Genomic DNA, 14,667 nt, shown 5'->3' with positions numbered 1-14,667 from the left:
GCAGGTCTGTGGGTGTCCAGTCCCATCTGTAAAATGGCGTAGAATTTGCACAGAACCTCCCCATGGCCCCCCCGCACTTTACACCATCTCCAGGTTACTTCTGACACCTAATGCAGGGTCAGTGCTGTGTAAGAGGCTGTCACACTGGGTTGTTTAGGGGCTAATGACAAGAAAAAGGTCTGCACACGTTCAGCACAGACACCCCCAGCAAGCAACAGAGGCCCAGCCCAGAGGGTGTTTTCCATCCCCGGCTAGTTGAGTTCCCAGATGCGGAACCTGAAGATGGGCAGGACCGACCATCTTTGCAAATTTAACTGTTTGCTGTGCTCATTTCCCCCTCCCCTTTGGATGAGCCTGTCTCCTGAACCTTCTTTTCTTTGTGTTTTTTTGGGGGGAGGATGGGGAGGTTGAGTGACATTTTTATTCTGTAGTTAACCCTTTAAGAATTGTGTTTCAGTTGTTACTGCAGACGAGGCATTCATTTATAATATCCTCCTCAAACATTCTGTTTAAATCTCTAATATCCTACTCAAACCAGAGTCTCTTCATTTTAAAAAAAGAAAACAACTTTATATTTTGGTCCCGTTCAGATACTTTGAAGTCTAACAGCGCTGGCAGTGTCTGTGTGGAAAGGGGACTTAAGATGTCTTTTGTGTTTGTTTTATTCTCAGCGAGCTAATTGCCTTCCAGAACTCGCACTCTTCAGATTCTTCAAAACCTCCCTCAAGAGAGGATGAGAAGTTGATAGGGACGGAGTCTTCCTCTGATAAAATTAACTCACCTAGGATTTTGGCAATCAACAAAGACACCACGTTGCCCAGCGAGAAGGTTTGTAAGAGTTCATGGCCCGGCAGCACCCGCCAGGCTTCTCACCGCCTGCGGCCCTGCTGCCAGGGTTGCCCTTCATGCTGGCCATTCTTCGGTTTTCTGGTTTTTTGTAGACTTTGAGGTTCTTTTAAGGCAAACCTTTCCCCCCGACACCCAATTGTATTCTTTAGGCAACTTATACTTTCCCCTAGTAAAGTAAAATTAAACAATACAGAAATGTACACCCAGAATATGTTACCCAACTGGCCCAGCCAGCCCCTCCTTTCTCCAAACACCCTCACCCCCGAGCGGCCACCAGGGAGACGAGGTCAACGTGTTGGCTGGTGAGCTTACATTCGAACATTTCTCTCTGGAGAACACATGTTGGTGACTGTGTGGTGTACAACTGACAGAATTATGTGACTTTGCAGGAAACTAGCACATTGATTTATTTTAAAGAATTATTCCTTTATTGTATAAGATTTTTATTTTTTATTTATTTATGCATATAAGAGCTGGGGTGTAGGCCAGTGGTGCGGGGGGGGGGGGGGGATGAAAGACTCACCAGAGACAAGAGTGGGGAGCAGGACAGGTGGATCTACTGAAACGCACTGCTGAGGGGAGCAGCGGGGAGACAGGAGAGGTCTGCTGCGCCCTGTGGGTCAGCTCCCTGACCGGGGATGGAACTCAGGCCACAGTGGCTGCCAATAGCTTGAGAGTGCTGAGACTTTAACTTCTGCGTCACCAGGGAGGTCCGAGACTAGCACATTTAGATCTTTGTTCCCTTAATGAGAAACCCAGAGCAAGGCCATGAACGGGACCCGCGGAGTGGGCTGTGTCCCTCCAGCACGCGGTCATTTGGTGTCGTCACTGCGAAAAGATTCAGGAGCTGCGTAGGGGTGGGCGCTTTCCTGGAGGCTAAGTGATGAGAAGAACAACAAAATGATCAACAACTTTTGAACAAAGTAAGGCAGAGTCTTTTTTCCTCCTTTTTTTTTAAAAAAGAAAGGTCAATGTACCTACCCTCTGATTTCAAATAATCAACAGGAGAAATAAGCTTTAATTCACCAAATTTACTCTAAAAAGTTTCATTCCCTTATTATGTTTTTTTGGCTTGTGGAGCCTGAGGAAGAAAAGGAAGAGAAGGGGCGCGCCTCTCAGGGAGGCATGGTTCTCAGGGTGTGTTCTCCGGACAAACGGGCCCACCTGGCCTGACCTGGTGGGGAGGCGAGTCTCAGGCCCTCCTGGTGATTCTGATGTGCATTTAACTTCGAGATCCTTTGATTTAGGGAAAGACCGACTTTAATTAATAGCCCATCTTTTGGTTTTCTCACCTGTGAGATTTGGTCACCTCTTCACTGCTGGGTTATTTGTATATTGATCATTCTCACTCCCTGGAGGGCCAGGGCCCATGGGTCAGTGTTTTCTTTTCTAGGTTATATTATTTAGCCAAAGCCAAAGTGAACTTGTTTTTAAATGTCCTATAGCTCAGTTCTAGACAAGGTGTCCTTCACGTCTCCCAGGTGATCAATATATTGACTTAATGAATAAATATTTTAAACATACCAGAAATGAAGGTAACCAGCAGTTGTACCCTGATGTTCAGATTTAACACTTACATTGTGCCACATCTGCTTTATTTTTCTTGTTGAAATAGATGTGACAGGTAAAGGGTGGGTGTAGGGGCAGGAAGGGTCACTGAGCAGGTTTTCTGATCCAGCAGACCAGGTAAAGGAAGAGTCCTGGAGCCCTCAGTGGCTTTTGCAGGCTTTTCTTGGGATTTACCAGGCACACGGCAGGCAGGGGTGCTGGGGGGCCGGGAGGCTGACAGACCTCCCAGCCCCCAGCAAGTCTTCACTCTTTCTGGGCTCTCCGGCCTTCTCTCTGCTTCTCTCATGGTTCTCTGCTTCTCTGCTTCTTTTCTTGGCTTCTGTGGGCGTCCCCGCGACGCTGCCCCTAAAAGCCCAGTCTCAGCCCTGGTGAATCCCATCTACCTAGGCCCACACCCTACTCCAGGTGCCGCCATCAGGCATGCATTTGGGACCACAGGGTTCCCTCATCCATCCTAAAGGCGGGAAGGCAGAAAAGCCTGATACTTTTTACCTCACCCTATAGTGGGCCCCACACCCGGCCCCCCACCCCTGTCCTAAGGAGGCTTCCATGCCTGCTATTACACTTCGATTACATAAAAATATGTACACGAGCTTTGTAGGCGTTTCAAATACCATCTTCATCCCTTTGCAGTGTGATTTGTCCACCTGCCACTCTTTGCTGCCATTCGTCCCTGCTCTTTACAGACCTGGTCTCATCATTTTGACTATTGATTGAATAAACCACAATTTCTTTGTCTCAGCCCCTACTGATGGGAAGTGGGCTTGTTTCTGCATCCTCCCTGGGGCTGTGAAGGTCTTCGTCATAAGCAGGGTCTTCATTACAACTTCTCAAAGCAACTGCAGGTCGGCTGATCTCCCTTTGGAGTCCCTTGGCGGAGAGATGGGGCTGTGATTGAGACTCATTTAGGTTCAGATTCCCTTTTGCTTTGTCTTAGCTCAGTGATCTTAGTGATGTTATTTTATTTCTTTGATCTTCAGTTTTTTCACCTGCAAATACACCACAATAGCATCACAGTTGTTTGATTGAAATGAGATCGTGTAGGACCTGGCACTATGTGGGTATTTGGGGAATGTTCGTTCTTTATGTGATTATAGTGCAGAGAGGGAAAACTGGCAGAGTAATTCAAAGATCTATTGCAACCACACCTGAAGAGTATTGTCTCCATGGCTCGGATAATCAGCTAGAACTACCGTGTCGATCGAAAACAATGCTGCACTGAAACGGCAGGTCAGCCCATGGAGACGGGCGAGGCCTCAGTCATTCACGGGGGGCGCAAGTCAAACCGCGTCACTACCTCATACTCTTGGGATCTCTGAGATGGGAAATCTGACTCTACTAAGTGTTGTCTAGAGTCTGGAGCAACTGAAGTTCCCTTGCGGTGGATTCTGGTGGGAATGTGAATGGTGCAAACTCATAGGAAAGCACTTTGGCAGTTTCTTAAAAAAGTCAACCAACCACCTGCCAGGTGACGCAGCTCTCCTTCTCCTGGAGAAACAGAAAATGCCCGCGTGAGGACTTGTGCACAGACATTCAAGCAACTGATTTTTTCCCAGCTGAATGCTGGAGCCAGCCAGGCATGCACCAACAGACGGTGGTGTCTGTACAATTTCTCAGCACACAACAGCGCAGCAAACACAAGACAAGCAAGTGAGGAGTCAGACAATTGTGAGCGCGCCATGTGCACTTCTGGGGACCACAGTGCTGACCACACAGCAGACTGGTGGCTGCCAGGGTGGGGCCTGTAGGGGCGCAGGAGGAGGGGGGAGCCTGTCCTTCGTGGGGATGATCTCTCAGGTGTGTACATCCGTCAAAACTCGCTGGGCTGTACCCCTCGTGGCACAGTTAATTGCCAATTGCACCTCAGGGTTGTTCATTTTTTTAAAGCTATAAATATGGGGAGGAATGTTGGCTGTTACTTTTTTAGCTCTGAGGTAACACCCTTTCAATGACTGCAGCCGTTTTTCTAAGGTAGCACTGACATTGCATGCCTATATTGTCTCCATGTGTGTTTGATCATTTCTTTAATATCTTCTAGATCCGGGTCAATTTCTATTGTTCGTGAAAAATTAGAAATTCTCTTAATGAAAAAATGAGTGTTGGTGCTTTTGAGAGCAGTTAACATGCTAAAAATTCAGATCCCTATTTCAAAATTAAACTACGTACACGTTTCCACATGTTTATTGTTTTTTCCCATATATTTTAAAGTGGACAAGTCTTCCATGTTAAAGTTGCATTTTGCAAGTATTTTGACATGGTAATTATGCCTCAGAGTTGACTTAGGAGACTGAACGTCACTAGGATTCTTTATCACACGGATGTCACTTAATTAGTTGTATGTTCTAAGTCCAATTCGGGTGTTCTAGTATTAAACGGCCTGCTTTTGCTTTGTGATTCCTGAAAGTCAGAGGTTTCAGGCATGGTCACCGTTTGCGTTTGTCACATGGTGTTTGTCAACATCAAGGCTCTAAGAGTGCCTCCCGGTTTCACCAACCTTCGCTGTTTTCTTCCCAGGATGACTTTTCTCCCACAAGCAAGCTTCAGCGCTTGCTGGCAGAGTCTCGTCAGATGGTCACGGATCTGGAGCTCAGCACGCTGCTCCCCATCAGCTCGGAGAGCCTCCTGGGCAATACCCGCAAGGTACACGCTTCCCTCCCTCTCCCACCTCATGCATGGTGCCCCTAGTGTCCCTGGACATCTCAGGGGCAAGGGCCGCCGTCCTCTGTCCACACAGAGTCTGCTGCTGGGTCTCAAGGGAGAGCGGTTGCATGCTGGTTTTAAGGAGGAGGAAAAGGCCAGATTCAAACGTTAACATTCCCCAATTTCCTCTTTCTAATCATATAAATATAAACTTTTGGGGATTTGTTATTACAGAAAATTTCAAGCAACAATCAAAAGTGAAATAGTGTAATCACTTACCTTCAACTTACCTTCTGCCACTTTTGTTTTAACTTCCCCCCGTCCTTACGTGTTTTCCTCTGAAGCATTTTCAAGCAAAACCTGGACATCCTAGCATTTCACTCATCACGGAAGATCTGTACCTCCTCACTTACCTCTAGCAGATAAGGACGTTTGAAAAACGCTCATGACATTGTCACACCCAACAGGATGAACAATAATTCGTTCATGACTAGACCTCATTGCGTTTTCCCCTTTTATCTCAAAAGTGGCTTTGTACTCTGTGCAGATCAATATCCAAACAAGGTCCCGACCTTGCATTTGTTTTTTTTGTTTTAAATTTTATTTTTTTTAAATAATAAATTTTATTTTTATATTCCCCATACAATTGCAACCCCCCCCATTCTGACCCCAATCCCTCCCCTCCCGACCTTGCATTTAGATGTGTCCCTTAAAGGCTCCCTGAGTCACTGGCAGCCCCCTCCCCTCTCCTGTGTCCCTCCCTCCTCCCTTCTCTCCCTTCCCTCCCTTCCCTCCCTCTCCATTTCTTGTGGTAGATACCAGTCGCTTGTGGCAGGAAATTGGGCCTCTTGTCCCATAGAATTTCCCGCATTCTGGATCTGCCACTGTGTCTTCACTGAGCTCCCACCCGTCCTCTAGCCCTTGCACGCCACACGCTGGTGTCAGGTCCAGCCGTGTGATCGGACACAGGGTCGGCTGGGGCTTTTGCTTGTCTGGCAGGACGGCTTCGTTGGTGACGCTGCCTGCGTCGCATCCCATCATTTCAGGAGGATCGGAACATCCGATGGACTGACTTGTAGCTGTGAAGCTTGATGGGCAAGTTCAAGAGTTTGTCAGTCTGAACTTTCATAGCATAAAATTCTAAAGTTCACTTAATGAACTAAATAATAATAACTGCTATTATTTAGATCATTCCTAAATAGTGATAACCACAGATTATTATTATGGAGATGTTATTTCACTAGGGATTACAAAAGAGCAATTTTCTAAGCTTCTTTCAGGGCGTGTTTCACTGTTCATTTTAGCTGCTTTTTCTGAGCGTAGTAGCATTTCAGTAGCGATGATATACATGCTTGGTGGGTTGTATGGCCTTGACATACATAGAGAAAAGAAGATTGCATTTGATGCCATGAAACATGGGCCCCAGTTTCCTAATCTATAAAATAAGAGCTTCAAACTGATGCTTTAAGGTTAAGGTTCCAGATACTTCACTTGGACATGCTGTGTGTGTAGTTAAAGATATTTGAAAGTCATGGAAGGAAATGTTTTTTCTATCCCTAACCAAAAAACTAAGGTGAAAAGGGGCTGCAGCTAAACTCTTGGAAACAGTAAATGAGCACAGCCAGGTGGCAGACTGCAATATCAGCTTGCAAAGATCTTTTGCATTTCAAAATGCAAACAAGGAACTCTACGAGAAAGACATTAAGAAAAGAATCCCATTTACAGTCTCATCAGGAAAAATTAAGTACCTGGGAATAAACTTAGCAAGGAGGTGAACCTCTCCTTACCCCCACCCTAGACAAGTTTATTTTTATTAATCCCTAATTGAAATTTAGCACTTCTTCAATTATGGATATAGGGACAGGCCATGACCTGGGGCTTCCTCACTCGCAGAGGTCACCAATCACTTCATACATCATTGCAGATATTTTAAAATATCACTTATACTTAGCACTGCCTCAGAATTGCTGGATATTAAATCTGCTAGATCTTGTCATTTAGTGCATTAATAGAGTAGAGTATGCTATCACAACCTTGATTAACATTTTGATAACCACAGTTCTGCTCTTAGGCAACACGCGGGTTGCTAAAAATCACTACACAATGCAAAGCCCATGGCTCCCAGGAATTACAGGCTCAGTTTCGTAGTGCTCGAAAGCCCCATCCGTGTCACGTTTCACACGTGTCCAGGGGTTTAGAAGAGTGTAAGCGCTAAGTAAATGCAGCCCCTGACCTTGAAAAGGACCTGAGGTTTGCATGTAGCACTGGGTGTCAGAGGCTGCAGCTTGTGATTTCCCATGGGCCCTGGGGTTGTGGGAGGAGCCCTTGGGGCTCAGCAGATGTGGGTGGAGGGGTGCGTGATGCCAGGGAGGCAGTGGAGGCTCGAGGGGGTATGCATGGTGTACTCATTCCTCGATGGCATGACTTAGTTTCCCTCGTGTTTCTCATGGACAGATTCACACACAACCATGCAGACAGCATATTTTGCTCAGATTGTTCAGAATACATCAGATGTGTAGAAACAAATTCACATTTTCAAAGCAAATTATAGCAGAATTTGATGGTGTTTCAGCCTAACCCACCTGACAGAATCCTGCTGTCCCCACGGCCGCAGACTTCAGTCAGCTTTCTCTTGGGGTTTATGTTAAATCCCTGCCTAGCGTTGTGTTCGCTCCCCATTCCGTGCCCGGAGCAGGGCCGTGTGTGTGTTTGTGGGTTTGCTCCATCAGCGTGCAGGCGCACACGTCTCCCTGCTCCTCCTAGAGCCCCTGGGAGCCTTCCTACCCGGGTGCCCCTGGCTGTGCACCCCCAGCACCTACTCTTGAGCATGCTCAGTAAATACCTTGAGTGGAAATGACAGGAAAAGAACAAAACCATGACCTCAGATATAGCCTGAAAAAATTTTCCTAGAAAGTTATTTGTTGGTGAAAACTGATTTAAGAGAATTTTTGAGCTAGGAAACTTCCCCAGAATTTCACAGGTAAAGAAAAGTAGTTAAATCTCCAGCTTAACATTCCAGAAGTAGAACCAGAGCACCATTCAGTTGGAAGAAATGTTGACTCCAGATGCAACATATTTTCCAGTGGGTTATTAACTGATACAGAGATGTGTGAAAACAGTTTAGTTAGCAGAGATCTACTTGGCAACCTGCTTTATAAGTCCCTCCCCTCTAGTCCTGCAGACTGGGTAGAACTGGCTACAGAAAAGCAAATACTTACATAGAAGCTGCTGGAGTTTACAGTGAGCAAGCACCTGTTGGCCTGACAGGGTTTCACCCTCTGCTACTAAATAGACAGGGTTTGTTCCAGAGCCTTTCTCTGGAACGTGCATTGTGGGGGGTCCCTCCACCCAGTGTGTTCTGGGGACCTGCCCTTTGACCAGCGGTGTCACTTTGGGACTCTCTCCTGCAGGGACAGCTGCTCCTGCCTGACAGCATTCCTTTCCAAGAGCAAAGTCAGGAAGCCCTCCAGCATCCCGTAGCTTAGAGAAGTCCCGTGAGTAGCTCCCCAGCCCCGGGATGGGGTGTTACTGAGCTGTTAAACAGAACAAGGGCGATCTCAGATGTGGGAATGTTTCTGGAATATGCTGTTAAGTGGAAAAAAAAGCAGGATGATATTCTACATGTGTCCAAGAGGGAATCAGAAAATACATTATTTCAAACCATGTCAGTGTACTAACTGCTTTCTTAAAAATCCAATAATTAAAAATAGGCAAGAAAGGGAAGCCAGAGTGAAACACATCACTCTGCCCACAGCAGCAGCCGCGGGGGGGGGGGGGGGGGGGGAAGGAAGCTGGGCGTGGCTTTGGGTCAGTACGTGGACCGGACACTCTCATCCCTCATTTGAGACTGTTGGTGTGACCTATCGGGGCTCTCACCCTACCTACCTGTGTCAGGCTGGCAATGTCTCCGGACCCTTCCTAGAATGTTTTGAAATGAATAAAATAAAATACATCCGATTGCAAAATATGGATAAAATATCAGATTGTATAATAAAACGCAGAGGAGGCTGTTTGAGAGGAAGCAGCGGGTCAAGCAGAGTGGGCTGAGCAGAGTGAGCCAGAAGCTCTGAGAATCTCCCTAGTCCGGCTCCAGCGAGGGCCCCACAGGGAGGGGGAGGCTGAGAGGGGCTGTGCTCCACAGCCCCTGAAGTTCACCACCAGGTCTGCCTGCGCCTTCCCAGTTTCCTCCTCCTCCTCTTCTTAACACCCCCCTGGACACTGAAAGCGACGTTGGCTTTTCCTGTTGGCCATCGTTCTTGTTAAGAGCTGTGTGAAGGCTCACAGGGCCCGTTTTATCTGGACATGAGCTGATGGCCAGCATTAGGTATGACACACGCAGTGAAGCCCCAGATCAGCCACCAGAGACGACAGGGCCCCAGCGTGCCTGAGAGTCAGCCCATGGGCCTCCGCGGTGTTGGTCAGCTCCCTCATAGCTGCGTGAAGTCCCTGACTGTATTTCACTGGCTCCCTCCGGTTTTTTTCATAAAGGCATTTCTGCAATATTTGTATATTGTCTTATTAAGAATGTTCTAGTTTTCCTATCTTGGGTACTGACTTGGGAGTTGTTTTGCAGGATTTAGAATTCTCAGAAGAGTCAGCTCAAAAGAATACCATTCTCAGTAACTGAAGACAACAGCAGTCAACTTCAGTGCTCCTTGAGATGCTGGGTAAGTCGCCTTTGCTTCCTCACTTACGTCTCAGTGGATGTGTAACAAGTAACTAGGGAGCTTGGGAAGGTAGAGCCCAGACCAGGCGACTGTGTGACCTGTCCCCTCTCCCTTTGACCCATTTATACATACCTTCTAGATTCAGTCAGAGTAAACTCAAGTACTTGTAACAGATACAGATCAAAAAGTTCTCGTTCTTAATGCCCAGGACTTCCAATCTAAGGAAGTGAACAGTAGATACGGAACTTGTATGTAAGTGAACATTTCAGCGTTTTAGCTGAATGTCTGTCTGGGAAGAAGTCTCCTCCGGGGGTGTCAGGTTTTATAAAGGAGGTTTATTGATTCACTCAGTGCTTCCTTGATCTGTATGTGTTTCTGTCAAACCTGCATCTCATCTGCAAAGTTTCTTCAGAATCCAGTTTGAGGATTTAAAAGGTGTGTGGGTTTCAGGTGTGTTGGCAGCGCACCTGGCAGCACTGAGGAACCGCGTGACAGCAGTAAGCCCGAGGGCCCTCTTCCCTGGCCCCCGCCAGGCCTCTCCTGTCCTCCCCGCTCTGCTGATTTTCATATTTGTGATACTCTGTGTGACTTATGTTGGTGAAGTTCAGGATGTCTAGTTCAATTTTTTAGCGACTACGAGCTTTCAGACACAATCTAACGCTTATTGATTCAGGTTTTCTTGACTCTGTGTTTCCGTCCTGCAGAAGCCATTTTTCATCTGTGGAAGTCAGACATCAATATCTAAACCTTGAAAACAAAAAGAGGAGAGTGATCTTTCATTAGCAACATCTAATACCGAGGGGAGCAGAAACTGAAAGTTAATGTTGAAATATCTATGTTTAGTTGGTTTTCAGGTTGACCATTTTCATGTATGAGAAATATTTTTCATGCATAAGAAATTAGGCCACCTTGTATATATACAAAGTTGTAATTATGCTGAGAGAAAGACGTCTCTGTGACAATGCAGACTAAGGTTCAATACTAGAGAAGCTCTTTAACAGTGTGAAGATCAAATAGAGAACCGCTGCACAGAAAAAGCCATTTTGACTATCTGAGTGTTTAAAACCTAAGCATCCATTTAAATTATAACCAATAGCTTATCAGCGCCAGCTTCAAATATAGGAGCGATAAGTGTTTTAGCTCGCATTTTTAGCTCTGGACTTTGCCATGTAAAATAGACATAAAACAGTATGATATAAAATGTTTCACTGGAAATACCTCCTCGTCATTGACGACTAGCTCCTGTGCCAAAGCCAAGCAGAAGCCCTCTTGTCTGAGTTCCATCTGTTTATATAAACCTTGCTGGAAGATCAAGTTTAAATGCATTTTTTATCATAAAAGACTAAAACACTTTCATTTTAGCTTGTAAAGTAACAATGTAATTTTTTAAAGAGTATACTATGTACCTCTCCTTCCCTTCTAAGAGAATTGATCAATTTCAGTCAATAAAAAATATTTTTAATAGTAAAGAAAAATAATTTTCTTTGATTTCTTTTTATCATACAGGAGTAGAATAAGAAAGGTTAATTGTTTGAAGCGGAGCCTGGCAAGTTAGTCTCCCAGGCAGGAATGGGACCCGATTTTTTAAAGCACGCAGATATCAGCATTCTGTTGTGCGGTGTAAATGCCTCTTTGTTCAGAGGTTTCAGAGTGACTTCAGAGATGGTTTCCTGAGTGCAGGAGTCACTTCAGTTCGCCTTTTTAACTCAGGTGCTGAAAAGAGAAATTGGGTGAGGCTTGGCTATGTTCTTTATAAATGCCCACTTTCTCCCGCGGCCAGCTTGTGCAGAGGCAGGCTGGGAAAGGTGGAGCCAATTCTCAACCACTGCCTCCAAGAAGGCAACCTGACATGTCCCTAGCGGGGCTGACTTTCCCCGTCTGAGAACCAAAACGCTCAGTTTGCTCCTCCTCTTAGGGTAGGTCCCTGGCGGTATGTTAACGTGCCTGGTGAGAAGAGAACACTGATTTGGTGCTAAGTAGCACTATTTCAGGACTCGAGGGTTTTGAACAAAGCCCAAAATGATTTGTGGCTAAGTGCATTTTAGCTCATAGAATTATAATGTCCACAACTTGTCTTAGTCCATCGCATTATTGTGAATTTTACCAACTCTAGTTAAAGTGGGAAATCTTTTTTTTTTTAAAGATTTATTTATTTATACAAGAACTAGGGTACAGGCCAGTGGCATGGGAGGGTGAGAGGATTCATCAGAGACAGAGCGGGGAACAGAACAGGCAGACTGACTGAAATACACTGCTGAGGGGAGCAGCGGGCGAGACAGGAGAGGTCTGCTGTGCCATGTGGGAATCTCCCTGGCCAGCCTTGTACCAGCGCTACAAAGGCTACAGACAGCTTCATAGCGCTGCACTCAACCCGCTGCGCCACCAGGGAGGCTCTAAAGTGGCAAATCTTAATACTATCAACTTGTTATTTAAATAAGTCCGGAATTTCTGGTAAAGAGAGGCAGTGTCAGTGTTTGATTTTTTTTCCTTTGCTTTTGTTTTTGGGGTGTGTGTGTTTAAATAGTTGCACGATAAAACTATATTTTAGCGTTTATATTTCATCATCATTCTTTGCTCTTAAGACAAGTGAATTGTGCAATTTGCCTGGCAGAAATTATCTCAGCCATCAGAAGAGACTGATAAAAGATTATTTTTAGAATTTGTGAACAGATCTTTTTTTTTTAAAGATTTATTTATTTATGGAAGAACTGGGGTACAGGCCAGATGCGTGGGAGGGTGAGAGGATTCACCAGAGACAGAGCGGGGAACAGAACAGGCAGACTGATGAAATACATTGCTGAGGGGAGCAGCGGGCAAGACAGGAGAGGTCTGCTGTGCTATATGGGACCCTTGCCAGCTGGCCGGGATCGAACGGGCACTGCAGAGGCTGCGGACAGCTTCACAGCATGGCGCTCAACCGCCTGTGCCACTAGGGGAGGCCCTGTAAACAGATCTTTTAAACAGAACTAGAAATACCCCCAAAGAAAGAAATTCTGATCAGGGTAATACATAAACACTAAAAACTGTTTTATTGAAAAGGTGCTAATGGAATGTGTGCAACTGAGAGGCTGTATGAGGTAAAGTTGGCTCCTTTCAGGAATGTGGACGAGGCTGAAACTTTGTGTAGGTCCACCGGTCCTAGACCTGCTGGGGCTCCCGCATGAGGGTTTCCTTCCTCATATTAGATGCCTCAACCGTGGGTGGTTTGGTTCGATTCTCTTCAACCATTTGATGAGGATTTTGTTCGGGTCCCCCTTTCAGGAAAGTTTGTGATTCAAAGCCTTAAACAGAATGATATCAGTCACTGCTTCATACATCACAGAACACAGAGTGAATAAGGTGGGATTAGGAAACCAGGCAGTAGTCAGGACTGCAGCCTGCAAGGTAGATCACAAAGCAGAATGGTCTCTGAGAGTGGTGTAGCAGATGAAGAAGGCACATTGGTTGGGTTTGTGAAGGATGGTTTCTGGTTTTCAGCCAAATGCCTGCTTAGGAAATCTAATCCAAAAAGAACAAAATGATTGGAGCGCACGGTAAGTACTGCTTTGCTGGCCCAGGAGACACCCCAGTGACCAAAGCAAACTCACTTCCTGTTTACAGTCTAGTGGGAAGACAGATCTTAATCAAATAATCCCAAACATGATGAAAAACCGGTAAGTTCTATGAAATAAAGTCACAAGTCACTGTGATAGCATAGAATAGGGGCGTAGGTCAAGTTGGAGCGTTCCAGGGAGGCTCCCCTGAGGAAATGACATCTGAACTAAGAGCTGAAAGATGAGTAGTTACTAACTAGGCAAACAGGAAGAAGAGGGACATTGCAGACAATTGCAGCCGCATGTGCAAAGGCCCTGAGGTGCTTTCAGACCTGATAGATGAGGGTGGAGCAAGATGGACAGAGCGAGCCTGAGATCAGTCATACACACCTGGTAACGAGGCAGGGCAGCCGTGCAGCACAGTTCGTTGCAGTAAGCCCAAGCACAAAATACAGTTGCTCTTCTCTTTGCCTTTGTAATATCCCAGGGGAAGCATTCAACAGCCCCCAATACATCAAAATAACCAGTAACCATGATTCTGATGGCAGCCAGCCAGCAACAGAATCAGTAGTAGAACTAGGTCTCCTGCCTGAAGATGTTTGACAAATTAAGAGTTGTGTTCCCTGGACGCTCTTCTGTAAAACCAAGGCACATGTCCAAATGAAACAAACAGGGAGGCTGTTTACTTGCTTTTCCAACTCTCTATTTCTCACACATTTGTTGAAGACTGCTCTGGACCAGGCACCCGTGGGCACTTAGTAAGACAGGGAGGTCCTTGCTCTCCAGTAGTTCACAATCTTACATTTAGGCCGGTAAGTTGTAATTCATTAGAGATGTTCAGTGAGCTAGGATCCCAGCAAATGTTAGGCATAGTGCCTGGCTCACGGATGACCTGTTTTTAATTAAAAAGAGTGGTAGCTGGCTGCTAACATTAAGTCACTATAGCAGAAGTTCTGAGCCCAGAGGGGTTATTTAAAAGAAGTTGGGGGCTGGTTTAAAAGAAGATGCTGTGTTAACGTGCAGCGTTCACAGGACAGCTGCTTTTGTTGCATGCTTTTTGTTGTTTTTTGTTGCAGGAGTCTGAGAAATAGCTGATGTGAAGTCAGCAGGTACCTTTATTGCAGTCTTCACTTGACCATAGCTATTGAGGAGGGTGCTAAGGATTACACAGGAGGTAATACACATAAAAGGGTTGGCCAGCTGGCACTCGATAAATGTTAGCTATTGTTACGCTGGTAAAGAAGCTTTTCAGTGATTGGATTGAACTAAACAATGCTAATTTTTCTCTCTTTTATAAAGATTTATTTATTATTTATGTATACAAGGGCTAGGGTGCAGACCAGAGTTGCGGAGAGGGTGGTGGTGAAAGGACTCACCAGAGACGGAGTGGGGATCAGAACAGCTGGATG

At 45.7% G+C, this 14,667-nt stretch overlaps 1 protein-coding gene across 1 annotated transcript in view; it reads left to right on the top strand.

Annotated features, from left to right (window-relative positions):
* The window catches only part of CCDC62 (coiled-coil domain containing 62), a gene marked incomplete at both ends in the record, with an annotated part of 29,028 nt that extends 23,798 nt beyond the window's left edge, over positions 1–5,230 (top strand). Inside the window, 3 exons of the mRNA XM_084253172.1 lie at positions 672–828; positions 4,933–5,058; positions 5,153–5,230. Of these exons, the coding sequence (XP_084109298.1) occupies positions 672–828; positions 4,933–5,058; positions 5,153–5,230 (361 nt within the window). The remainder of the gene's footprint in view (positions 1–671; positions 829–4,932; positions 5,059–5,152) is intronic.
* Positions 5,231–14,667: the final 9,437 nt, after the last annotated feature.

Source organism: Talpa europaea (genome assembly GCF_964194135.1).
Source record: "Talpa europaea genome assembly, chromosome: 14".
Taxonomy (NCBI): domain Eukaryota; kingdom Metazoa; phylum Chordata; class Mammalia; order Eulipotyphla; family Talpidae; genus Talpa; species Talpa europaea.
The sequence above is the reverse complement of the archived record's forward strand: the minus strand, read 5'-3'. Positions and strand labels throughout refer to the sequence as shown.